Here is a 21,613-nt window from a genome sequence, read left to right on the forward strand (position 1 = left end):
ACTAAATGCCAGGTTCAAAGTCTGTAATTATGTATATGCATCCCTCTCCCCACCTTCAGTTTTTCACACTAAAATCTTGAAAGAGAAAGAATTGGAGGTGAAGAGGGAATAAGAATAATTGAAAACCAACTTCAAGTTCATTGTCCTTTGGTGAAGAAGGGTCTGCTTTCCTCTTGCTTCTATTTTTCCCAGGCACATTTTTCCTGGACTGTTCTTCTGTGTCTTTACTTGCTGTAGCTCTTGGTAATGATGGGCCAGTAGCTGGGTCACCTAGAAAGAAAGAAAGAAAGGCATCATGATTCAAGTATTTTATGCTTTCTACCCTACGGTTACAAAAACACTGTATTTGCAAAATTTAAATAAAACAATAAAAGATAAAAGTTAAACAACAAACCAGGAACTATGATTGCAAAAGATGAACAGAATCAAACATCAGGGAAGGCAGAAAGCAGAATGGAACAGCAACAGCTTCATTTAAAAACAAACAAAAAACAAGTCTTATCCTGACACTAAAAGACATTGGAGTATGAACCTGACAAGTCTCCTTGAACAGAATGTCCCAAAGATGGTTTGCCACGACAAGAAGGCCTCTCAGTCAGCATCTACTTCAGGAGTACTCAGAGGAGAGTCTCAACAAACAGGCTGATTTGGGAAAGAGCTATTCCTTCAAGTACTCAGGTCCCAAACCATATAAGGCTTTAAAGGTGAGAATTACAATATTTTATAACATTTCAGATCAGGGAATGCCTCTTCCCATGTGAATTTGTATCACCCTGCACACACTCCAGACTTTGAAGGTGCCACATCTTCTGGCAGATTTAACATTTGAGCCCACAAATAGAAAATGCTTCTCAGTCATTTCAAGAGCAATCCTCCCTCAATTCTGGGCCAGAGCCAGGAAAGCCGGCTTACAGGCAGTTTGGGGGCACAGCGTTTTGACACCACATGACCCAATGCCACCCTGAAGCCACTCAGCCAACCAGACGTGGGCAGATTCCAGCTGCTCTGGCAGTGTGGTGTTTTGACGCTGCACACCCCTGGAGCAGTTTGAAGCTGCCTTCGGGTTGCAGCAAGACCACCTAAGGCGACTTTTTACAAGCCCAAATAGGAGTGTATCTTTTTAGCTCCTATTTGAGCTGGCCCCTGGGCAGATTGGAAATATAGCGTGTGTTTGCCATGGCACTCGGGTGAGCGGTGTGGCATCAGCCCCATTCTGCCCTTTTGGGGTGGTCTGTTTCGCCCCTTAGTTCCATTATTTCACTACCTTTGGGAAACAGAGAAAATAGTGCTGGGTCAAACCCACTAACCTTTAAATTGTGTGTGACCATTTTTTTAAAAATGGATATTTTTATATTGCTTCCTGGTGAAGTCATTCTCTCTCTCCTCAACTATCTCAGGTTTGTTCTAAGGATAAAATAGGATGGAGGTAGAAATATGCCAACTTGAACATGTTGGAGAAAAGATGAGATATACATATTAATTTAGTCTCCACTTAACAGTTGTCCGAATTCTCTGCTTTTACACTTCCAGGATTAAAATGGTCCCTCTTATGTATCTGTTTTTGCAAATGCTAACCTAAATCTATCTATTTAAAAACCTTTTGTATCTAAAAGGTTTTAGCTGTACTTTGTTTCAATTTTGAAAAGCTGCTTTGGGTCGCATACTAGAAGAAAGAGAATAAAAATAAATCTGAATTAATTTAAATTAATATAATCCAGAACAAGGAAGTAACAAGCTATAACTAACACTGTTACCCATAACTATTTACTGTTTTGGATAACGATGTTACATTTTAGAAGTAATGTATGACCAAACTTGTTTTACTAATGTCATGTCCATCAGTTTTCTTGTTATTTTTCAAAAATTACTTTAAAGGGCATTTTTAGAGGCATTTTGATACCAAAATTTTCTGCCGTTCTGTTATCAATACTATGGTTTTTCTCCCCTCACAAAAGTAACAGGAAGTAATGGAAACGTGTAACAAGTGTAAAATGCATAAAGTTACATCATTGTAATTGGTAGTAGCAATTGGTTATTTATAAATGCTGCAATGAACAGAGAATTAAATATTTTTGAAGAGGAACATTTCACATTCTTTCAAACAGAGAAGACCCACTGCATGAACAGCAACTTGAAAAATTACCTAAATCCTTAATACATCCACTTTATATCTGCTCTTCAAGACAAAGGGCTTTATTTAAAATGTTACTACATTACCTAGTTTCTTTTTAACTTTTTGTAGTTTAAGAGGTTGTACATCATATAGAGGATAATGGTAATATGTGGCACAGAAATTTACACCAACAGATGACAAGTAAAAATAATAAAGTGAAAGTTGTGACCTTTCAGGACCAAGAGATATGCTGAAGGATAATTTTAAAAAGTGACAAAGAATTCCTATTTCATGGCCAAGAGGAATGAAACAATACAAAAAGACAGATATTGCTCTATACCTTATACCTTGGACACACATACTGTATCCCAGCTTCTGTCCCAACACAGGTGTGCATAAGGAATTCTGTGTAAGCTGGAATAAATATTTAGATCCATTTTGCAGTCTGCCCTTTCCCCATCAAATTACCAGAGGAATGTCTCTGTGCAGTCTGAGTAGGCACCATGGCATTTGTTTTTTCACAAGGATATGTGGTCGCCGTCAATGTGGTATTCTCTGTGCAGCTGTCTGCCGGTGATATCACTCCAAAGGTTGAGCTTGGGTAATAAGGCTGGTACTGGCTCTGTCCAAGAATCGTATATGTAGGATATTCCTATTAAAAAGTTAAGAATCAAATAGTGCAAAGGACAACAGAAAAAGCATGGTTTCCAAGAGTACATAGAAGGAGGACGAGAGAAAAATTCTAAAACCACATTGCATAAATAATGAAAAAATCCCACTCTTACAAATTCACCTTGTTAGTACAGGAAACCTTTTGGCTTACATCAGCCCCACCCAAAATGGTCAGTGGCAAAGGAATTGTGGGAGTTGAAGTTCAAAACATCTGGTAGGTCAATAATTTTCCCCTGCTGGTTTATAATGATCTCTGTCTCAGAATAAATGGAAATATACATTAAAAATGAGACCAAACATGATAGGAAGTGTACTTCCAATGTCTGATTTAAAATCTTCTGCCAGGGCCTTTCCTAGATGTCACACACCTTATACGACAAAGTTCCACAAGGATCGTAGCAAAAGGGTGTGGGAAATATTAGAAAATTATATTGTTAAATTAGAGGGACAATTTCCCTCAGCTGTTTTAGTGCTGATGGGGGATTTTAATGCTCGAATTGGCCACAATAATGAGGCTCTTTTCTCTTCCCACGCTTGGTGTTTAGAAGATATGGAGGAATGTACCCTGAATACTGAAAGACACTTTAAAGATCGGGGGATAAATCTTGCAGGTATATGTTTTGTGCAGATGGTTGAGCACCTTGCTTTAAGAATGCTCAATGGGAATCCTTTATTTGACCCCTGTGGTGAGTACACATATATCTCAGCAAAAGGTAGCAGCACCATCGATTATGTACTAGTTTCCGATGTTTTTGTTGATCATGTAGCCAGTTTTTCTGTAAGTACCAGGCTTGATGGTGATCATCTTCCTCTTTCCCTCCTCTTTGGGATCTCCTCGAATATACATTCTCAGACACAACCACGTCTTACTGACTCAGCCATGGTGCTTAGACAGAAAAGGCTATGGTGGACAGAAAATCTCCACGGAGAGATTTCAGCACTTCTGAACTCAGCACCATGTCTGGGTTTTAAAAACCAGATTATTGAGTCACAGGAAGTGCAAGATGCCTTAGAGAATTATTCCCAGCTCCTTACGACATTGGCACTGCTGACTCACGTTCAGCCTGTGGTCCACTATGACTCAGCCTAGATTCTTTTCAAAAATATTGCCATCATGTCAGGTGTTACTCATTTTATATCTGTGCATATCTAGAGGAAGACATACCTGTTGAGAGATGCTGGCTACTGCTGATGCGGAAATGTTGACTGAAGCTGAGGAGGTGGCAACTGAGTTGGCATTGGTACTTGGAGCTGTAAAAATCAACAGGATGACTAGGCATTAATGTATTTCAAGTGCAAGTGATTAAAGTTAAAAATAACAGAGAAGGGGAGGTAAAGGAAGAACACCCTGTATTTCCAATACAGTATCCTTTGTGTATTTACCTTAATTGAAGAATTTACAGAAACAGTGGCACAAACAAAATAGACTGAGCTACTATACTGTCATCAATATATTGTTCATTTATGACACAGCGCTAGGATGGTACAAAAGTTTTTGGGGGAATGCTTTTGAGTTCCGCTATTTTTGTTTATCAATAAAGACGTAAAAGTAATATTACAAAAAGAAAAATCATACACAATACGAAGAATTTTTATCTACAATTTATATACAATTCCTTCAAGCCCCACCTCTCAATCCTCTTCCCAAAGGATTGATTCCGGGCGGGTTTTAAGCCCCTCTGAGCCCCGTTTCTTGCAAACAAAACCCAGAGCACTCACTCTTGCTCCCATTGACTTGCATAGACAGGTGGAGATGGAAGTCTGATTAAGTCAGATGAATTACAGTTACTACTGTCCTCCCAGATCCCTGGGTACTCAATTACTAAGCAATGCTTTATAATAGAGTAAATTTTACAACTACCTAACTTCCCCTGGAGCCGCTTCAAATGTTGCGTCACCGCACTGCTATTGTTAAATGAGGGGCTGGGGAGGCTTTTGGAGGACAGCTTTTAAGGCCTGCCTCCGCTCGTGCCCCTGCTAATTTTTTAAAAGCATGTAACAAAGATTTGGTCCTATCATACCATATCCTGCAATTTAATCTGTGTAATATTATCATTGCTAGAATATACCCAGATTAACTGTGTAATGCTTTATATGACTACTTCAGAAATCTCACAGAGCTCAATGGGGCAGACTCCCAGGCAAATAGATACAAAATGTAGAGAATTGCATTTGGTTTTCACAGCAATCTTTGTGATAAATAATCCTGACTAGCTAAAATGCCTTCCAGCTCAAGTGCTTCAGTTTACAGTAAACAATCTCTGCAATAAGCAGAACACTATCAAATACTAGATGTATGGCTTATTTGTCAAATCCATCGCCTCTTGAAGTGACGTAAACCACAAATGTCAAGTGTGCAGAGGAAGGTGTTTTGTAGTGTTCTGCTAAGCATATCACAGCTGGCTGGATGCAGCTCTCCTCACGTTGCTACATAACATCACAGTTGACCTATTTTAATGCTAAATGTCACAGTGACACACTCTGGCTGGAAGCAATAATTCTCCAGGAACCACATGAGCAGACATAAAGCCCAGGTATTCTTCCTTCTTCCTTCCTTCTTCCCTCCTTCTTCCTTCCTTCTTCCTTCATGTACTCAGATTCTCACATTGGCTGGGTTGTCAAGATCAGTTACTATACCAAATTGAGCATGCTTTTTTATTGCTAACAATTGTTTGCCTCCAAATCAAAACTGGAATCCATGAACTGAACTAGGTTCCTAATTCTGGTTTGGAGGCAAACTACAGAAATTGGAATTTTGAAGGAAGAGGAAGGCAAAGTTCAACATCCAAAATAATTTGGCCGCAACATCTAAATTAAAGTAATAAGTTATTTGATTCTGCCCCACTATGTGGCATGTTACGCTATGTATAAATATTCTGCATTACAGTTTCTGTCAGTTTTTCTATAGAAGAACCAGTGACTCTACTATCTACTCAAGATACCTTTTTGGCCAACAACTGCCAAACCCACACTAAACAATTTTGGGATTTATAGTCCAAAAAGTAAATTTCTCAAACTCTGATTCAGGTACAGTACTTAACCTCAATTTGTTTTCAATAGCTATGGTTGAAGATTTAAACAACCATTAAATGTTATCCACTGTCTATAGTGGCTGAATTTTGTTGTGTAATTCCCAGTTTATTAATGTATAAGAATGACTAATAAAATCAGCTGCTTTCTCTTGTGTTTGCTAGAACTTGACAGTTGATACAGAGGTATCCTGATAAGGGCATTTCCCAACTTACTGGAGGCACAGATTTGTGGATTGTAGGCACAGGGTAAATGAGGATGGACACTTTGTGCCAGGTGTTAGGACTGCTTCTCTCAGGTCCACTTGCCTATATATGCTACTTCCTTGAGCACACCAATAGTCAATCACCTTTAATAATTCTTTCCAAACACTTTTAATAAGTGTTTTAGGAAACGCCATTTTTCTTATCCATAAGAATAAAGCTAAGTGTTTTAGGTGGCAAGAGGGGGGCATTACAGTCTTCGTACTTTGGATTTGCTGTGCTAAAACCCATTCTGATATCATTTTCTATTCATAAAAATGGTATCTTTTTCACAACAAGCTTTAGTGTTCAACAAATAAAGTACTGACAACTAAACAGGTCATCCATTGATTAGTTTAGTCATTTGTCAAACTATGCCAGAAATTACTGTTACAAATTACACATCAGTCTATGTTGAAAGCAATGGGAATTACAAACCCAAATTTGGGTTCTGGAAACCTTAATTTGAGCAGGTCATAAGTCCTACAGACCCACTTGCCTGTTCATTTCCCAAGTTCTGCCCAAGGATACATTTTTGACCAGTTTGGGGTTTGGAATTTATATTCCTTCCCTAATAAAATAAAGGAAAACCAACATGTCCACATTTAGTAGTCAGAAGAAATTGCCAATCATGTAAGGACTGCAAATGTGTGAGGAAAATGACATATTGCCTTTTGCCCCTGGCAAAAGTAAGAAAGGATTGCTGAATAGGAGATGGGGTGAGTTGCTGCAATTATATATGTATGAGTTACATTTATATTCTGCCTTTCCTCTAAAGAATCCAGTGCCATGAAACTAGCTATTGTCTTTCCCGTGGTATCCACACAACAGCCCTGTAAGGTAAGTCAGACTGAGAGACAATGAATAGACCATGGTTATGCAGTAAGTTTCATGGTTCAATGGGGACAAGCGCCTGAATTTCCCAACCTCTTAGTCTGGAACACTAAACACTACACCACATTGGCTCTTAGTCCTAGAAATCATTTGATCAAACACAAGAGGAATAAACCTTTAAAATAAATAAATAATTTATTTGGATATATCAAGTAAATAGTAGAGCTATCCCCTATGCATTCTTGTAACTTAAGCCCAGCACTGTTAGGACAGAAAAATTGACATGCTGGATAGTGACATGCATGTGATTTTTGTGACTCAGTTACTCCCTTTCTAAAACAGTCTTGTCCAACTTCTGTGAGGTTTCCAAAACATAGCACAGAGGAAAAATCTTGAAGTGCAGTAGACAGAGCTGGGCAAACCAATAAAAAGGGAGGAAAGCTATGAGGAAGTGGAAAGTATGGCTCACAAAGCACAGAAAAGCATGCACAAAACAAAGACAAAGCATGCTACTCTTTTCATGGATGCTGGACCAGGTTACAAGAAAAAGGCAGGTAGATTTTAAAAAAACATGCTGAATTTTACCTTGAATAGGGTAAGAATAATGTGTTGGGCTGGATTGGCTTGTGGTTAACCCTGTAGTGCAGGTAAGAACACTGTGCTGACTTGGAGATGGAGTCTGAATTAAACCACTCTCAGGTTTCATACCTTGCCACAGTGCACCTGAATCAGATAAATTGCATCAATTACAAACAAAATTGGCTGTCGTCCAGCCAGGTGTCCCACTGGAATTAGGTCTGTCTATATATGTAAAAGTAACAAATCTACTGCCTATAGAGAGAGTTATTAATTTCTGCATATGCAAGTCAGACTTGAAGTGTATAAGCCTAGAGGCGAAAAAGCAGTCAAAGAGGAAAATGAAGAAGGAGATAAAAGCTAGCCAATAATTAACAGAGAAAGGAAGGATGTGATAAAGTTAATTTCCAAGCCTTTCCAGGGGGAAAAATGTTCTAGCATTGCTTATGAAGATAGTACTAAACCGATTTTTAAAAACTTGATTGTCACTCTCTGGACTACCGTGGTTCTTCTATAATAACACCATGATGTGGATAACAACCTATAAGCAGCTGAAAGCAAATGAATAGCTCTGTTGGCACACATTATCCTATGGTGGTGGTGGTGGCAACAGTGGTGAGGGGTTCTGAAGCAACTCATTCAATTATTGTTACTGTATATTGAATCCAACATCTTCTGTTACTATGAATATAAATGAGAGAGGAATACAAGAATACAGTACAGACATTAACAGAGCATCCAACTCCCCCCAAAATCTAGTGGGTTTTTAAAATCTATTCTTGGTAAAGTTATTTAATTGGGCTATTCTATTCTCTATCACAACTAACTGCAAATGGAAAATACTTTTTTTCCGTGCTTCTCATTTCCTACTCCTATTGTCTTTTAGCAACTATGTTTAAAATAATCCAGATTGATGTGAACTGTTAGTAAATAAGAGTTTAATAGGTGTGGGGGTTGAGAAGGATCATTGCTCAGTGGTGCAGAGGTTCAGTTCCTTATTTATATCAATTGTAATGGGAAAGATCTTTGCCTAAAATTCCAGAGAATGTCTGCCAGATACAGCATAACCTTTTAGATAGGACTAGCTAGAAACAATTAGGCTGAGCTGCTATAAGATAGTTTCCTGTGTAGAGAAAAGGGTCTTAAAGTAAATTCCCCCTTTGAAGATCACCTTTCAAACTTAACAAGGGCAAACATACACGAGAACCATAAAACTTGTCAGATGCTGCTGGACTCCAAGTTCAGGAGGGTGACATGATTCCCATTCCTGGTTTGCAATAACATTACAAATTTAAAAACAAAACACCACTATAAAATGCAAACATTTAACAAAGGACCAGAGGTATACAATCAAAATTAGCAGAGAAGTTCAATTTCAGTCTCATAATTCAAGATCACTTCAAGCAAGGAGGGGGGAAATTGTTTTATTGCCCACCTATATCAAGGATGGCATGGGACCAATATAATCTCATGAGGACTTACAAAGATGGGGTTCTGCCACAGAAAATGGCCTGTCCCACATTCCCACCAAACAAACCTTTTTTTGGCAATAGAATGCAGAGTAGAGCCTCAGAATATGTATATAACATAAAGGATGGATAGAGGAAGTGTGGCCCATAGGCCACATATGGTCCAAAATGTTATGTGCCTCCTATATATCCCTACCCCCCTTGCCCTCAAAACTGAAGTGGGTGGGTTCCTTTTTGTTTTGGCATCATAATAACCACTAGCAACTTCTCTGAGGGTTATTACTGGCCATTTTGCTGCACGCTGCAGCAGGGTGGTGGTTCCTTTTTTTCAGGCTGTCAGGGTTTATTTCTAAACAGAAAATGATAGGGGGTCAGCCAGAACGCCGCTTCTCAGCGGTCTGTAACCCGCCACTTTTAGTATTCCTGACCACGGGATCACCTCCAGTAGTTCTCTAAGTTTACTGAAATCAGCTCTTCTAAAGTCTAGAATCTGCCTATGCCTGGATTCTCCTTTCCACTGTATAACAAACTCCAGGAAAACATCGTCACTTCCATCTAATGATCCCACCACTTGCACCCCATTAAACAAGTCATCCCCTGGTGGTTAGGATCAGATCTAAAATAGATGACCCCCTTGTTGCCTCTTCCACCTTTTAGACGGTGAAACTGTCTTCAAGGAAAGTGAGGAATTTGCTAGACCTTGAGGATTTGGCTGAGTTTGACTTCCAGAAAATATCAGGATAGTTGAAGTCACCCATCATAACTACATCTCTCCTTTATGAGTGTGTGGTCATAGTCTGAACAGCATCTGCACTTGGCAGAAATTGGGGCCAAAAGCATTCCTTCTTGCAATTGTGAAATCAGATTTTGTTGAACTGGAGGTGCAAACAATTCTTATCAGTACAGTGGTGGCACCTGAGAGTCCCAATGGGAGATGTTAGGATCCCTTGCCCTCTTCTTTTTATGCCTTTTATGCAAAAACTGCTGGGCTCAATAAATGAATCCACTTTGGTCTCAAGGGACTTACCCAAAGTGGGAAGTACTTGAGAACTTGCAGCCAGTTTTGCAAGACCTAGCTGGACTTTTTGAGTAAGGGTCATTTGAGAGCAAACCTGACAGTAGAGCCAGACATCAGTGGAACCAACGTGGCACACAGAGTTATTGATAGGTGTGAAGAAGAGATTTCAAGAGAGGCCGTAAGTAAGTAAGGGCCTAGTCTCTGGTGTCTAGTCAGCTGCCCTCAACCTAAAGGAGAGCCTTCAGATGTAAAGATTGATTACAGTGGATCTGATGGATGAACACCTGGCAGTTTGTATAAATTCCTATGTTATGCTCCTTGCATAAGCACAGGAGTCATTTAGAATGCTTGTTCTTCTCTGGAATCTTTCCAGCACAAGTGGTACACCTCTTAAAAGATCCAGAGGAGGCCATAAACAGCCAAGAGAAGCCAAACTAAAGACGAGAGCCAAAACATAAGGTAAGAGAGAAACACATGAGAAGACAAACTAATCTGAAAAACCAAGCCAAAATGCAGAGAATCTAAGAGAAAACAAAGTCCATATCCAAGATGAAAGTCAGTCAGAAGTTAGTCTGAATAAATATTCAAAGAGAGTTCCTAATGCTGCTGCTGCTGCTGCGGTACACAAAAAGGAACTGAGAGAATTGAGTGGGACATGTGTTTGGAGTATAGGAGGGTCTATTGCCTAAACACACACTACATAGTTCTAGAAGGTTCCAAGAGATGGACTGCACAGGCACAGGATTGACCATCCGTGTGAGCCACAGAGACCACAAAGAAGAAGATCAGTTTGTCACAGAGTTGTGTTTTAGGGGAGGGAATATGACACCCGCACAACATTTTTCTGTTGTGTCCTGCCAGGAATACAGTGGTGCCCCGGGTTACGAAAATAATTCGTTCCGCCGCCGCTTTCGTAACCCGAAAGGCTTCGTAAGCCGAAAAAGCCATAGGCGCTAATGGGGAAAAGCCGCGATTTGGTGTGAAATAGCGCCGAAAAGCACCAAAAAATTTTTCGTAACCCGAAAAAACATTCGTAACCCGGAACAGTTTTTTTAAATAGATTTTTTTCGTAACCCGGAAATTTCGTAAGGCGGCGCATTCGTATCCCGGGGTACCACTGTATTAAGCTTTTTTTAGCTGATTGTTGCACCTCATTGCTGTGCAGTATTGTTTACCTCTCATTTGCTTTGTTTTGGAGTTGTGTTTTAAGATATATATGTGTAATGTATTTAGAGTATACCTAAAAGGATAATAAATCAACAGCCTCACTTCCAAGAGGCTTTGGCTAGAGACCCCATACACACTTACCAAAAGGAGGTAGTCCATAGGCTTGTGTTGACTGAGGATACACAGCATAAGTCTGTGATTGCTGCAGTGCTTGGTATTGAGTCTGACCAGAATATGAGGCCATTGTTTCAGATACAGGTACAGAAAGAACATGTGTATATGGCCTATGAAAAAGAAAAAGAAAATGTCTTGTCAGTAAACAAGCTGAACTTTTTTGTCCACAACCTCAACCTGTTCAGCAATAATTACAACATTACAATACATACACAGCCTGGTGCAGGTGTACTCCCATCTCCTTCATTCACATAATGCAACACTATCACAATATAAGCATTTTAAGAATTGGTGTCTGGATTTGTCCTCTTTTTCCTCCTTCTACGCCCTTTTTTCCTTTTTTGTTTTGTCTTTTAGATTGTAAGTTTGAAGGCAATGACTGTCTATCTTCTGGAGGGCTCCAAGGTCCACTCAGCCTTCCATCCTTTCATAGGTGGGCAAAATGAATTCCCAATTTGCTGGGGGCAATTAGCTTACACACTGTAAGCCGCTTAGGGAATGCTAGTTCACTGATAAGTTGTATAGAAATGTACTTGCTGGTCACATTCAGACTTCTGTGGTATGTATACCTTTCAGAGAACCAAAGTATGGGGCTTCCAGTTCACTGCACTTTTCTGTCTCCTTGTAGGTGTACACAACCCAGAAACAAATAGAAAAGGCCATACATTTCTAGGTGCAAAGCTGTCAGGATTGGAATAAATCATTAAATAAATAAATGGTTATTCATTCCTGGCAGAATTGGTAATAGAAATATAGTTATAAATGGGCTAATGGTGGTTAAGGTTGTTTTACAAAGAGATTTAATTGTTAAGGTTATTACTGTTATTTTTAGGCTAAGGTTGTTATTGATATTATTGTTGCTGTTAAATCTGAAGCAGTGGTTGAGGATATTTTCGTAGTATGAGCTGAGAGGGTTAACTCCAATCCTGAGTTGAGAGGATTAACTCTCAGGCAAAGGAAAGGAATATAGATCTTGGTTCCAAGAGGAGAAGGAAAGGTAAAGGTGGAAAGGAATGGTTGCCATGACCATCAGGCAAGCTCTACAGTTTAAACTTGGAAAGACTAGAAACAGCCCTAATCCGAATGGGTTAGATATAAAACAGACAATTGGGGGAATGTGTAATATTGTAACTAGTTTTGGTTTACTACCTTATATAAAGTATATAAATAAAATGATAAGGATGACTTAGTCAACAGGATGTTGATAGCAGGCAGGGAGATATCTCTGAGTTTGGGTTAGGCTGGTGAGAACTTTGCTGGGTTCCCAAAGCAATGGACAACTGGAAGATTCTGTATTATTCACCATTACATCACTAATTATTATTCTGGCAGAAATCTTGGGGCCTATCATCTTGACAAGAGAGATCTTTGTTTTTACAAGTACAACCAAGGCTGAGACAGCCACGAGGAATGACTCTGACAGTACGAAAGCTTACTTTAAAGAAATGAATAACGGAAGATGCTGAAATAAACAATTTAACTTACTTTGCAGAATACATCTGTGAGGTATATTCATTTGATGACCTTGAGATGTAGTCAGTGCATGGCAGAACTGAAAAATATTCATATACGTAACTGCATGCAAACTATTACAAATGACTGTGTAGAAGTTATTGATGCAAACAACTAAGTTACATACAAGATTATTTAGAGTTGTACCATTCTGTTCTGAAGAATACATGGTATTGAAATGGAAGCTCTTACTCTTCATCTCTTACTCACTTGAAGAGAGGGAAGATGGGTGGGAAGGAGAAGTCATGGGTGCTCAAAATTATGTAAAACAATTTGTGAGATTATGATTTGTTGTTGCCCAACATCCCTGCAATGGGGAGTCGTTAAACCAAGGAAATGTTATGAAGGAAAGAATGGTTGGCCACAAAAAACAATTCCTGGAGTGATCACCCTGAACTAGAGGGATGTGAGAGAATAAGAGATTGTACAATGACTTGAAAATGATTTCTCAAATGTATAGCACAGCCTACATAAAGAAAAAAACACAATCTTTTGAGAACACTCTCTTACAGCCCCATATAGTGCTTATATTAGAATGTTTATTTTATTACATTTTCATGACTTCATTTCATGGTAGCTTACTAAGGCCTCTAGCAGACAGGTGGCTTGGAACAGCCTCTAGCCTCTCCAACTGCAAATGCGACCTGAGCAGTGCAGGACCACAGCAACCAGACGTCGTTGTTGTGAGACCAGCTGCTGGTGTGGTCTGCAAGGACCACCAGCAAGGAGTGAGTGCTTTTTTGAGCTCTTTTTTAGGCCAGGTTTGGGCTGCCTTAGAGGCCATGGTACAGCTTCAGCCCAATCCAGGGGCGTATGTCATTTGAATGTCACACCCCCGGATCAGCAAGTCTGAGAAGCCATTACTACATAAAGTCACGCAGTGGGCTCCTTGGCTCAGTGGTGATTTGAAAATTGATCTTCTCTGTCCTGGTCCAAGACTGTAATTACTATACGTAAAATAAAAATTCTAATATAAAAATAATTTATATTTTATACCTCTTCATAACTTGGGATCACTCAGTGCAGGTGAACGGTGTGAGATTCAGGCCATAATTAAAGGAGGGGGAATTCAGACAGTACATAGCTGGACTATTGGAAGCCTGTAGTGACTGCCACTAACTTGGACAGTTTTAAAAGGCGATTAGACAGATACATGGATGGTGAGGCTACTAGTCACAATGGGTCGATAAGATCTCCAGTATCAGGCAGGATGCTTCTAGTATCAGCTACTGAGGAGCAAGAGTTGGCGTTGCAGGTCATTTTAGACGGAATACACTAATAAACAGCTTATGTGTGAGTGTACTGAAGTATCTGAGTATTATGTGGGAGAATTCTAAGAGAGACTGCTTTGAAAAATAAATGTAATCATTAGGAAAACTTTAAATACTCAATCTTTGAGAATCACAGAGTCTGTGATGCAGAACTCATATACCTGAAACCATGCAGTTTTTCTAATCATCTTCAAAGATTACCTCCCTCCCCAGGCCACTTACTTTCATTGGACAAGGGCAGATTTGAACCAAGATTTGAAGATTCAGGTTTCTGATCACTACTGTCTGTGCTGTTTACATGCCTAAAAGGGACAATACAGACAAATGAGGCTGTTACTGACCATTGTAGTACAGAACCACTTTCTCAATCAATCAATCAATCAATCTTTATTGATTAGCCCATAGGCCATCTCAAAGTACCACAATACAAAATAGAAAAACAAGATACAATTTGATATAAAACTCTGTGTAAGACTCTATATAAGAGTTATATAGGAGAAGACCTTCTCAATTTGGATATCGTGCCAACCCATTGTTTACGCTAAACTTAGTTAAGAACCCACACAATAATTTGAGCATATAGCAAGGAAATTATGGATTGGAGCTGTCTGGGTTCTTTTGTGATCTATTAGCTTTGGCAAATCAAAGAACATGCTTCAGACTGTAATCTGATGAGTCCATAGACAGGCCAAAATAAAGCTGCTTCAGGTCACTTTGGAGGTATGCTGTTTAAATGACACATGCATCTTAGGAGGCTAGAAGCTGTGCCAAAGCCATGCTCTAGTCCTTAGAACTGGAGTGTGGCTTCTAACCTCTTAGGACGCATGCATATTTCTGACCTCTGGTTCAGACACAGCAATAGACCATAGTTTGGGTATTATGTCTTATTGCAGCCTTTTGTATGATTTTAAAACTCAATTCTTTGCTTAGTTTTATTAGGCCAAGGATTGGACACCTAAAAATAAATCCTCTTACATTTAATATAACTTCATATCAAAAAGGGACTGATGAAGGGTGAGCTCTGAATAACCTAGGATTACTCCAAATAGGCAGCTGGACTCTAGACTAGTGGGAGCCAGCCAAGGAGTGATCTGGACACACATCACAACAGATCACCCAAAGACATCAGCATAATCCCTTTGATCAACAGAGGGGGTTAACTGGAGTCCAGCAGAGGAAGATGGTTGTACTTGTAAAAACAAAGATCTCTCTTGTCAAGATGTGAATTTGCCCTTTGTTTGGGAAGTAACTCCCATCTCCAAAGATTTACAGCTCTCAGCTTTTGATCTGAGAACAACTGATGTTGCCATCAATCTTTTATCCAAACAGTCATGGGCACATCTACTGCAATTCCCATCTAATGTTCCTTCATGGAAAACAATCTGGCATATAGTGAATCCTTTCAAGTCGGCCTTCAAGGCATGATTTTCCATATAAATATTGGGCACTAACCAATATTCATTGAGTTTGCTTGGGAAGCAGGCAAAGTTTGTATCTAGATTCCCTCAATAGTCAGCACTATCCAACTTTCCAGTGTGGCTATTGAGTTAATTTCTATTCCTTCAAGTGGAAGCAAACCTCATCATTGGTAAGTATTGCCATTAAAGGTAAAGGTAATCCCTTGACATTAATGTCTAGCCGTAACTGACTTTAGGGGGTGGTGCTCATCTCTGTTATTAAGTCGAAGAGCCAGCATTGTCCGAAGACTACTTTGGTGGTCATGCGGCCAACATGACTGCACTGAACGCTGTTATGTTCCCATCAAAGTGGTACCTATTTATCTACTTGCATTTGCATGCTTTCAAACTGCTAGTTTGGCACAAGCTGGGACTAGTGACAGGAGCTCACCCCATCATGCACCACTTGGGCCTCAAACTGCCAACCTTCCGATCTTCCAATCATCAGAATTGGTGTCTTAACCACTAAGCCACCGCATCCCCAGAAGTAGTGCCATTAGAAAAGCCTCACATCTATTCACCTATCACACCTATGATTCTTAACTTGTGTGCATGTGTGAGTGCATGTGTTTTTTGGGTGTATGTTGTTCATTCCCTTAATAAACTACAATTAATTTGGATTTGCCTCTGGAGTTCTGTGTGATTTGTGGTATACATTTGGATTGTTATCCCAGCTGCATTACAACTCTCATTTGAGCTAATATTAAAATTCCTCTATAAACATATTAATTTGTGGGTGCTCTATTGGAACCCCAGCAATCTGAATAACAGTTTAAAGAAAAGAAGGAGTGATAGTATGCAATATTCTTTTTCTCACCACAGCTCCAACCTCCTTCCTTCCTTAGTCATTACATCCTAGTTTAATTAAACAATAGTTAGCAGTTGTATCAGAAAATAGGAACTATGATATAACATTTATCATTATCTATTTATTACATTCATATCCCAGTCTTCCCCTAAATATAGTGTTCACACTGGTTAAGGCTATTGACATCATGAAAAAACTAACTAAACAATAATACCATCAGAATCATTACTAAAAACAAATTAGACATTAAAACCACCAAAAAAATCAATGTCAATATACCCATCTTCAGTCAATTTCACATTGCAAGTCAACAGTTTTAATACATAAATGACATTAAAACACAGTTCAGTGTTTCAAATGGATTGTAAGAGGTGGGAAATAATGATAATGGCCTCCATGCAACAGTCTTATGCATACGTTAGCACAACAGCTGAACAATTCCCCCAGTGGTACAAATATTTTTGACTAAGAGCCCTACATTTTGACTGGGGGAAATGCTTTTTTTGGCTCATCAGGAACACCAAATTGCAGATTGTGGTTGCAAGTGAAGTGAGGCTGAACATCATGTTTCAGGTGTCAGTGATGTTTCTCTTCCTAAGAAGCTCTGGCTTTGGTATGGCACAGGAAGACCAGCCAATCAGAGGCAGACTGGTTGGTTGGTAGGGAGCAGGCTTCACTTGATCTTCCTCTGGATCATATGTTACTTTCCCTCTACCACAATAACAATCAGTTGGCTTTGACTGTCATCCTACCCCTCTTCTCTCAGAGTCTAAACTTTTGTACAGATGATTGTACTGTTAGTAGTATTACACTGCTAACACTGATTGTCACACCATGTGGTTTACACATGGGGTGGATCTAGTGGAGATTAATCTACCTCTCCAACCCAGGATGTGGGGTCCCCTTAGGGGACTTTGGAAATGGAGATGAATAGATCACACCCAGCTCAAGGGCAGATAGCTCTGCCTCACTTCCAGGTGTCAGGGCATTCACATACTGGTTTCCACTCACATGGTTTCTGCATCTATAATTCCAGCACTACCTAGCAAGTAGGAGTTCCCAATGACCAGCACATGTGCCAATGACAGGCTGACTGATGCCTGGATCTGGACTTGTATTGTGGGCCAGGCCTATTTGTAATTAATAAAGTTGTAGCATTTTCTATCCCAACATAAAAATTATCCGTGTTTATTCTTGCTAAACATGAAACCTCACACTCACTGCTGGCTGCAAATGTACATATTTAAAATGAAATCTAATAATAATTTGCTCCTAGCTGGAAAAATGGTCTTGTATATGTCAGTATTATTGAGTTTTCAACCTCCAGTTTCCATGTATGAAAACAGAAACAAGAGTCTTACAAAATACTTTCTCAAAGAATACTGAACAAAACCAAATAATTTTGAAATGTTTTCTGCGATTCGGTTAAAAAAATTAGTTTAACCAAAATTTAATTGTAGCAAAGAAATTTCTGGTTGACAGCATACACACATTAAATTGCTCTCTTAAGGCTAATGATTGAAATGGTATGGATCCAATTTGAACTGAATAGGCTGTGTAAATGGTGTCTGTTTTGTCTAAATTCAATTGCCTTTGTCTAGACAACCACCTGTTCTAATAGAATGCTTCATCTGGCTCTTTCCCTCTCTTTGGATTCAGCTTCAGTCTCTGCTCAACAACAGAAAAGATATGAAAAGACATGGTTCCTTTTTAAGGTTCTGATCATCATCTGTGAAAGTGACCTATTTCACAGGATTGTTGTGACGATTACTGAAATCAAGTTTGTGATAGTCATTACATACTTAAACAAGGCAGAGAACAATTGCTGTCTTTTCCCTTTCAAAGAAAATATTGGGGGGGGGGGGGGGAATCTGGAAGGTGCTGTTAAAAAAATATCAATTACCTTAACAACTGCTCATCTGATTCCTGCATCTTGGCTTTTTTTGTCTGCAAAGAGAAATATTTTCAAAGATATCAGGTTATTTAGTTATTATTAATATGGTTCCAGTCTGTAAGGAAAAGGCTCAAAACTAGTGGTAATAAATAAAGATACTTATATTTGGCTAAATATGAACAATACCATATGAGTGGAAAAGGCTTGATTCACCTCAAGCACCAACCCTTTGGCAGAAATGGGCGGTGGGATTCACCTGCTTCCCTTTAAAATGCTTTAAGAGATGGTGGGAGTGGGGCAAAATTCAGTGGGAGGAAAAACAACAGGTCCCAGAAATTTTTAAAATCAAAATTTCAAATTCCAAATTTTAAATTTTTAAATCTTTTGGAAAATTTTGAAATTTTATTTTTTAATTTTTTAAAACTTTTCTTTTAAAAACATCACATTTTAACCAAATATTCACTATGTATAAGTAAATCCATTTAAGCTATGCATATGATGTTGTTATTTGAAGGTATAATTTTAACTTTGCTAGCATTACATTCAGTGGTATATGGGATATACGATTTGCAAGTAACATTAGGGCAAAAAAGCACCCCCTCTTGGCCTCCTCCCATTTGACACCATACAAAAGCCTTAATAATGCTTTTCCATTTTGTGTAAGTTACCTCAAAGGAAGACCTTTACAAGGCAGAGAGTGCTTTTAAAGTTTTTGTACTAATTTTCTGAGCTTTCTTTTATGTTACTTTTGCAGAAATATGGACAACATTTGCCCCTTTCAAAATGAATGCTGTTTTTTAGTTATCTCATCCAAGTCACTTCCACCTTGTTTTCGCTCTGTTTCAGAAGATTGACATCAATTGCCATGCCGTCTCTAGTGATTCTGTCAAGAAATCTCTGTTAGCTATTATTTTTCCTGAAACTCTTTTGCTTATAATTCCAGCACCAATTTATCTCTAAGATCTTCCTATTTCTTTCTCTTTGTGGCAGTAGATTTCTTTCTGTAGCAGTCAGTAGGTAAAAATAAGCAAATTCAAGACCGTCTAACTAAAAGATTGTATGTACAGCGCTGTGTAAATTTACAGCGCTTTACGTATAAATAAAGGTTAATAATAATAATAATAATAATAATAAATTGGATTATTAAATTTAATGCTTAATGTGATTGGAACTGTCATTTTCTTTGTCTTGTTAAATTTAATTCCTTACACTTTATCATGGAATGTTTTAAGCTAGTCTTTATTGTCTCTCTTCATCTACAACAGAAGAAGAAATGTCTGACTAGTAGATGCAAGTAAGGTCCAAAACACATTGTAGAAATAATCCAGTTTAAGACCACTTTAATCACCATAGCTCAGTGCTAGTGAATCCTGGGAATTGTAGTTTATTGTTGCACCAGAGCTCTCTGATAGAGAAGGCTAAATGTCTAAGAAAACTACAGTTCCCAGAATTCCCTAGCATTGAGCCAGGGTAGTTAAAGCAGTCTCAAACTGGATTATTTCTGCAGCATGCTTTGGAGTTAAATCCTGTGTTTTCTAGTGGCTAAATATGACATTGCATTTATATGGAAGACAGAGAAACAGCACAATGGAAAAGTCAGTCACACTTTTTAAACTTCCCTAAAAAGACATTTCTAATTGTTACTGTTCAAAGAATATTACAAGGATGTCTTCAGAAAACAGAATAAAAGAATGGAGTATTAGAATGAGAAAATTGGTATATTTCATTTTCTTGTACATTGAATTCTATAAATCTATTTTTCCTGCCTTGACCATAAAGAAACTTCAGGCTTTTGCTAAATTCTTCAAAAGCAAAGTGGAAGAAAATTTTCCTCTGCATCCATTAGATAAATTCAGGAGGTATGGATGATGGAGAGGTCCGTTTTGCATCTACAGTATTTGCTATCCACCTGTTAAAGATGAGAAACCTCTAAGAAAACAGAGGTGGCAACGCAAAGTCAGCACTAACATGGATGAATAACAGAAATTCAGTCCTATACCTTTTAGAGTCAAATACTCAAAGCCCTAAGCATGGATGGGACCAGCCTGACAGTTTCAGTTTCTCCCGCACTTGCACTGCTGTCTCAAATTATTTCCATCCCAAATAAAAAAGTTTGCAAATTGTGATAAGTTTCTAACAAAAACAAACTGAAATTATTTTTACCCACTTCTGCTGAAACCTCATGTTATTTCGAACATCAGACAAGAAGGATCCTTCATCCAGAATCAGCAAAAAATTTAAGATGTTGAATGTAACTTACAAAACTCTCCGAAAGTGGGATCCAAGAGACTTCAACTGCCATGGTATACCTTCACTGAAAGGTCAGGCAGGAGCTTTGCAAATAGGGAGCTTTGATACTCCAAAAAGCCATATTTAAATATCAGAAGAAAAATGACCTCAACCGAGATGTGATACGTTTAAAACTTTAGGCTTCCATAATATCTAAGTGCCAAGCTGCCAGCCTTCAAGACATACTATAAGATTTGGGCCTTACTTGAAATATTTACTTTTATTCTTTATTCGTGGAACTAGTATAATTCCATATACTTTCAGTGGTACTGACATTAACCTGAAATATGTGGTTGAGGGTTAGGAAACAGCCTTTTGGTACTGATTCACTAAGCAAATGAAAAATGTTGAATCATAAAGCAAGTACTAATGCTTTACCCATAAAATAGGTACAAACGCTTTATGAATCAAAACGTACTAAACAGGAATATGATTTTTACAAACTGTCCAGAAAATGTCCATTTATATATATATATATGCCTGTATTTTTCACATATAGTTTGAGAAGTTTCTAAGCCAAAATTTCCAGTAGTCAACAAATATCAATTATCCCCGCGCTCTCAAAATAGTTATAAGCCTATCTTCACTCTTCTGTAATAGTAAATCAGGGGAGATTCCTTAATGACTGCAATAATATTTTAACACTCTTTCTGTATTTTTCCCCAAAATGAAAACCCGAAATAAACTGAATCATTTGGAATACAATTTGTTATTTGTTATTTCAAAATGCACGATCTACTGGATGGTGTTAAAAAAAATCTCTACTCCCCTTTTTCTATTCCTGCAAGACAGGCCACAGATTAAATGTAACGGCTTCCAATTTGTTTTGCATACTCACAGGCTGTTCGGCTAAATCTTGTGCTTCTTCCATGGATGGGAGTCTTCTGAAAGCGTCTCCAAAGTCCAGAATGTCTGTTTTCCTCTGCCGTCTTCAAAGCCTGTTTCAAAAGGTGTTCATAGCTATAAGTACTTTGGGAAATGCTTATCATTTAGGCTATCGGTGACTATAGTCTTATCTAATGGACCATTTTCTAAACATATGTGGGCCTTTCCAAAATAGAGACCAAATTCACGCATGAGGGGAGGA

At 38.5% G+C, this 21,613-nt stretch overlaps 1 protein-coding gene across 7 annotated transcripts in view; it reads right to left on the reverse strand.

The window, feature by feature from the left end:
• EYA3 (EYA transcriptional coactivator and phosphatase 3) overlaps positions 1–21,613 on the reverse strand; it is a 63,671-nt gene that overhangs the window by 17,268 nt on the left and 24,790 nt on the right. For 4 of the 7 annotated variants that reach the window (XR_006100713.1, XR_006100712.1, XM_042439662.1 and 1 more), the window contains exons 2-10: positions 21,365–21,464; positions 18,247–18,290; positions 14,301–14,380; positions 12,781–12,847; positions 11,263–11,405; positions 7,477–7,614; positions 3,951–4,036; positions 2,582–2,765; positions 131–270 (exon numbers count right to left, since the gene is read on the reverse strand). Coding sequence is in view for 5 of the 7 variants with exons in the window: in XM_042439662.1 (XP_042295596.1) it covers positions 131–270; positions 2,582–2,765; positions 3,951–4,036; positions 7,477–7,614; positions 11,263–11,405; positions 12,781–12,847; positions 14,301–14,380; positions 18,247–18,290; positions 21,365–21,397 (915 nt within the window). In the remaining 2 variants the exon portion in view is untranslated. Of the gene's footprint in view, positions 1–130; positions 271–2,581; positions 2,766–3,950; positions 4,037–7,476; positions 7,615–11,262; positions 11,406–12,780; positions 12,848–14,300; positions 14,381–16,352; positions 16,391–18,246; positions 18,291–21,364; positions 21,465–21,613 lie in introns of those variants that run through there. The other 3 variants (XM_042439661.1, XM_042439663.1, XM_042439664.1) reach the window with 3 other exon arrangements.

This window comes from Sceloporus undulatus, chromosome 9 (assembly GCF_019175285.1).
Source record: "Sceloporus undulatus isolate JIND9_A2432 ecotype Alabama chromosome 9, SceUnd_v1.1, whole genome shotgun sequence".
Classification (NCBI taxonomy): domain Eukaryota; kingdom Metazoa; phylum Chordata; class Lepidosauria; order Squamata; family Phrynosomatidae; genus Sceloporus; species Sceloporus undulatus.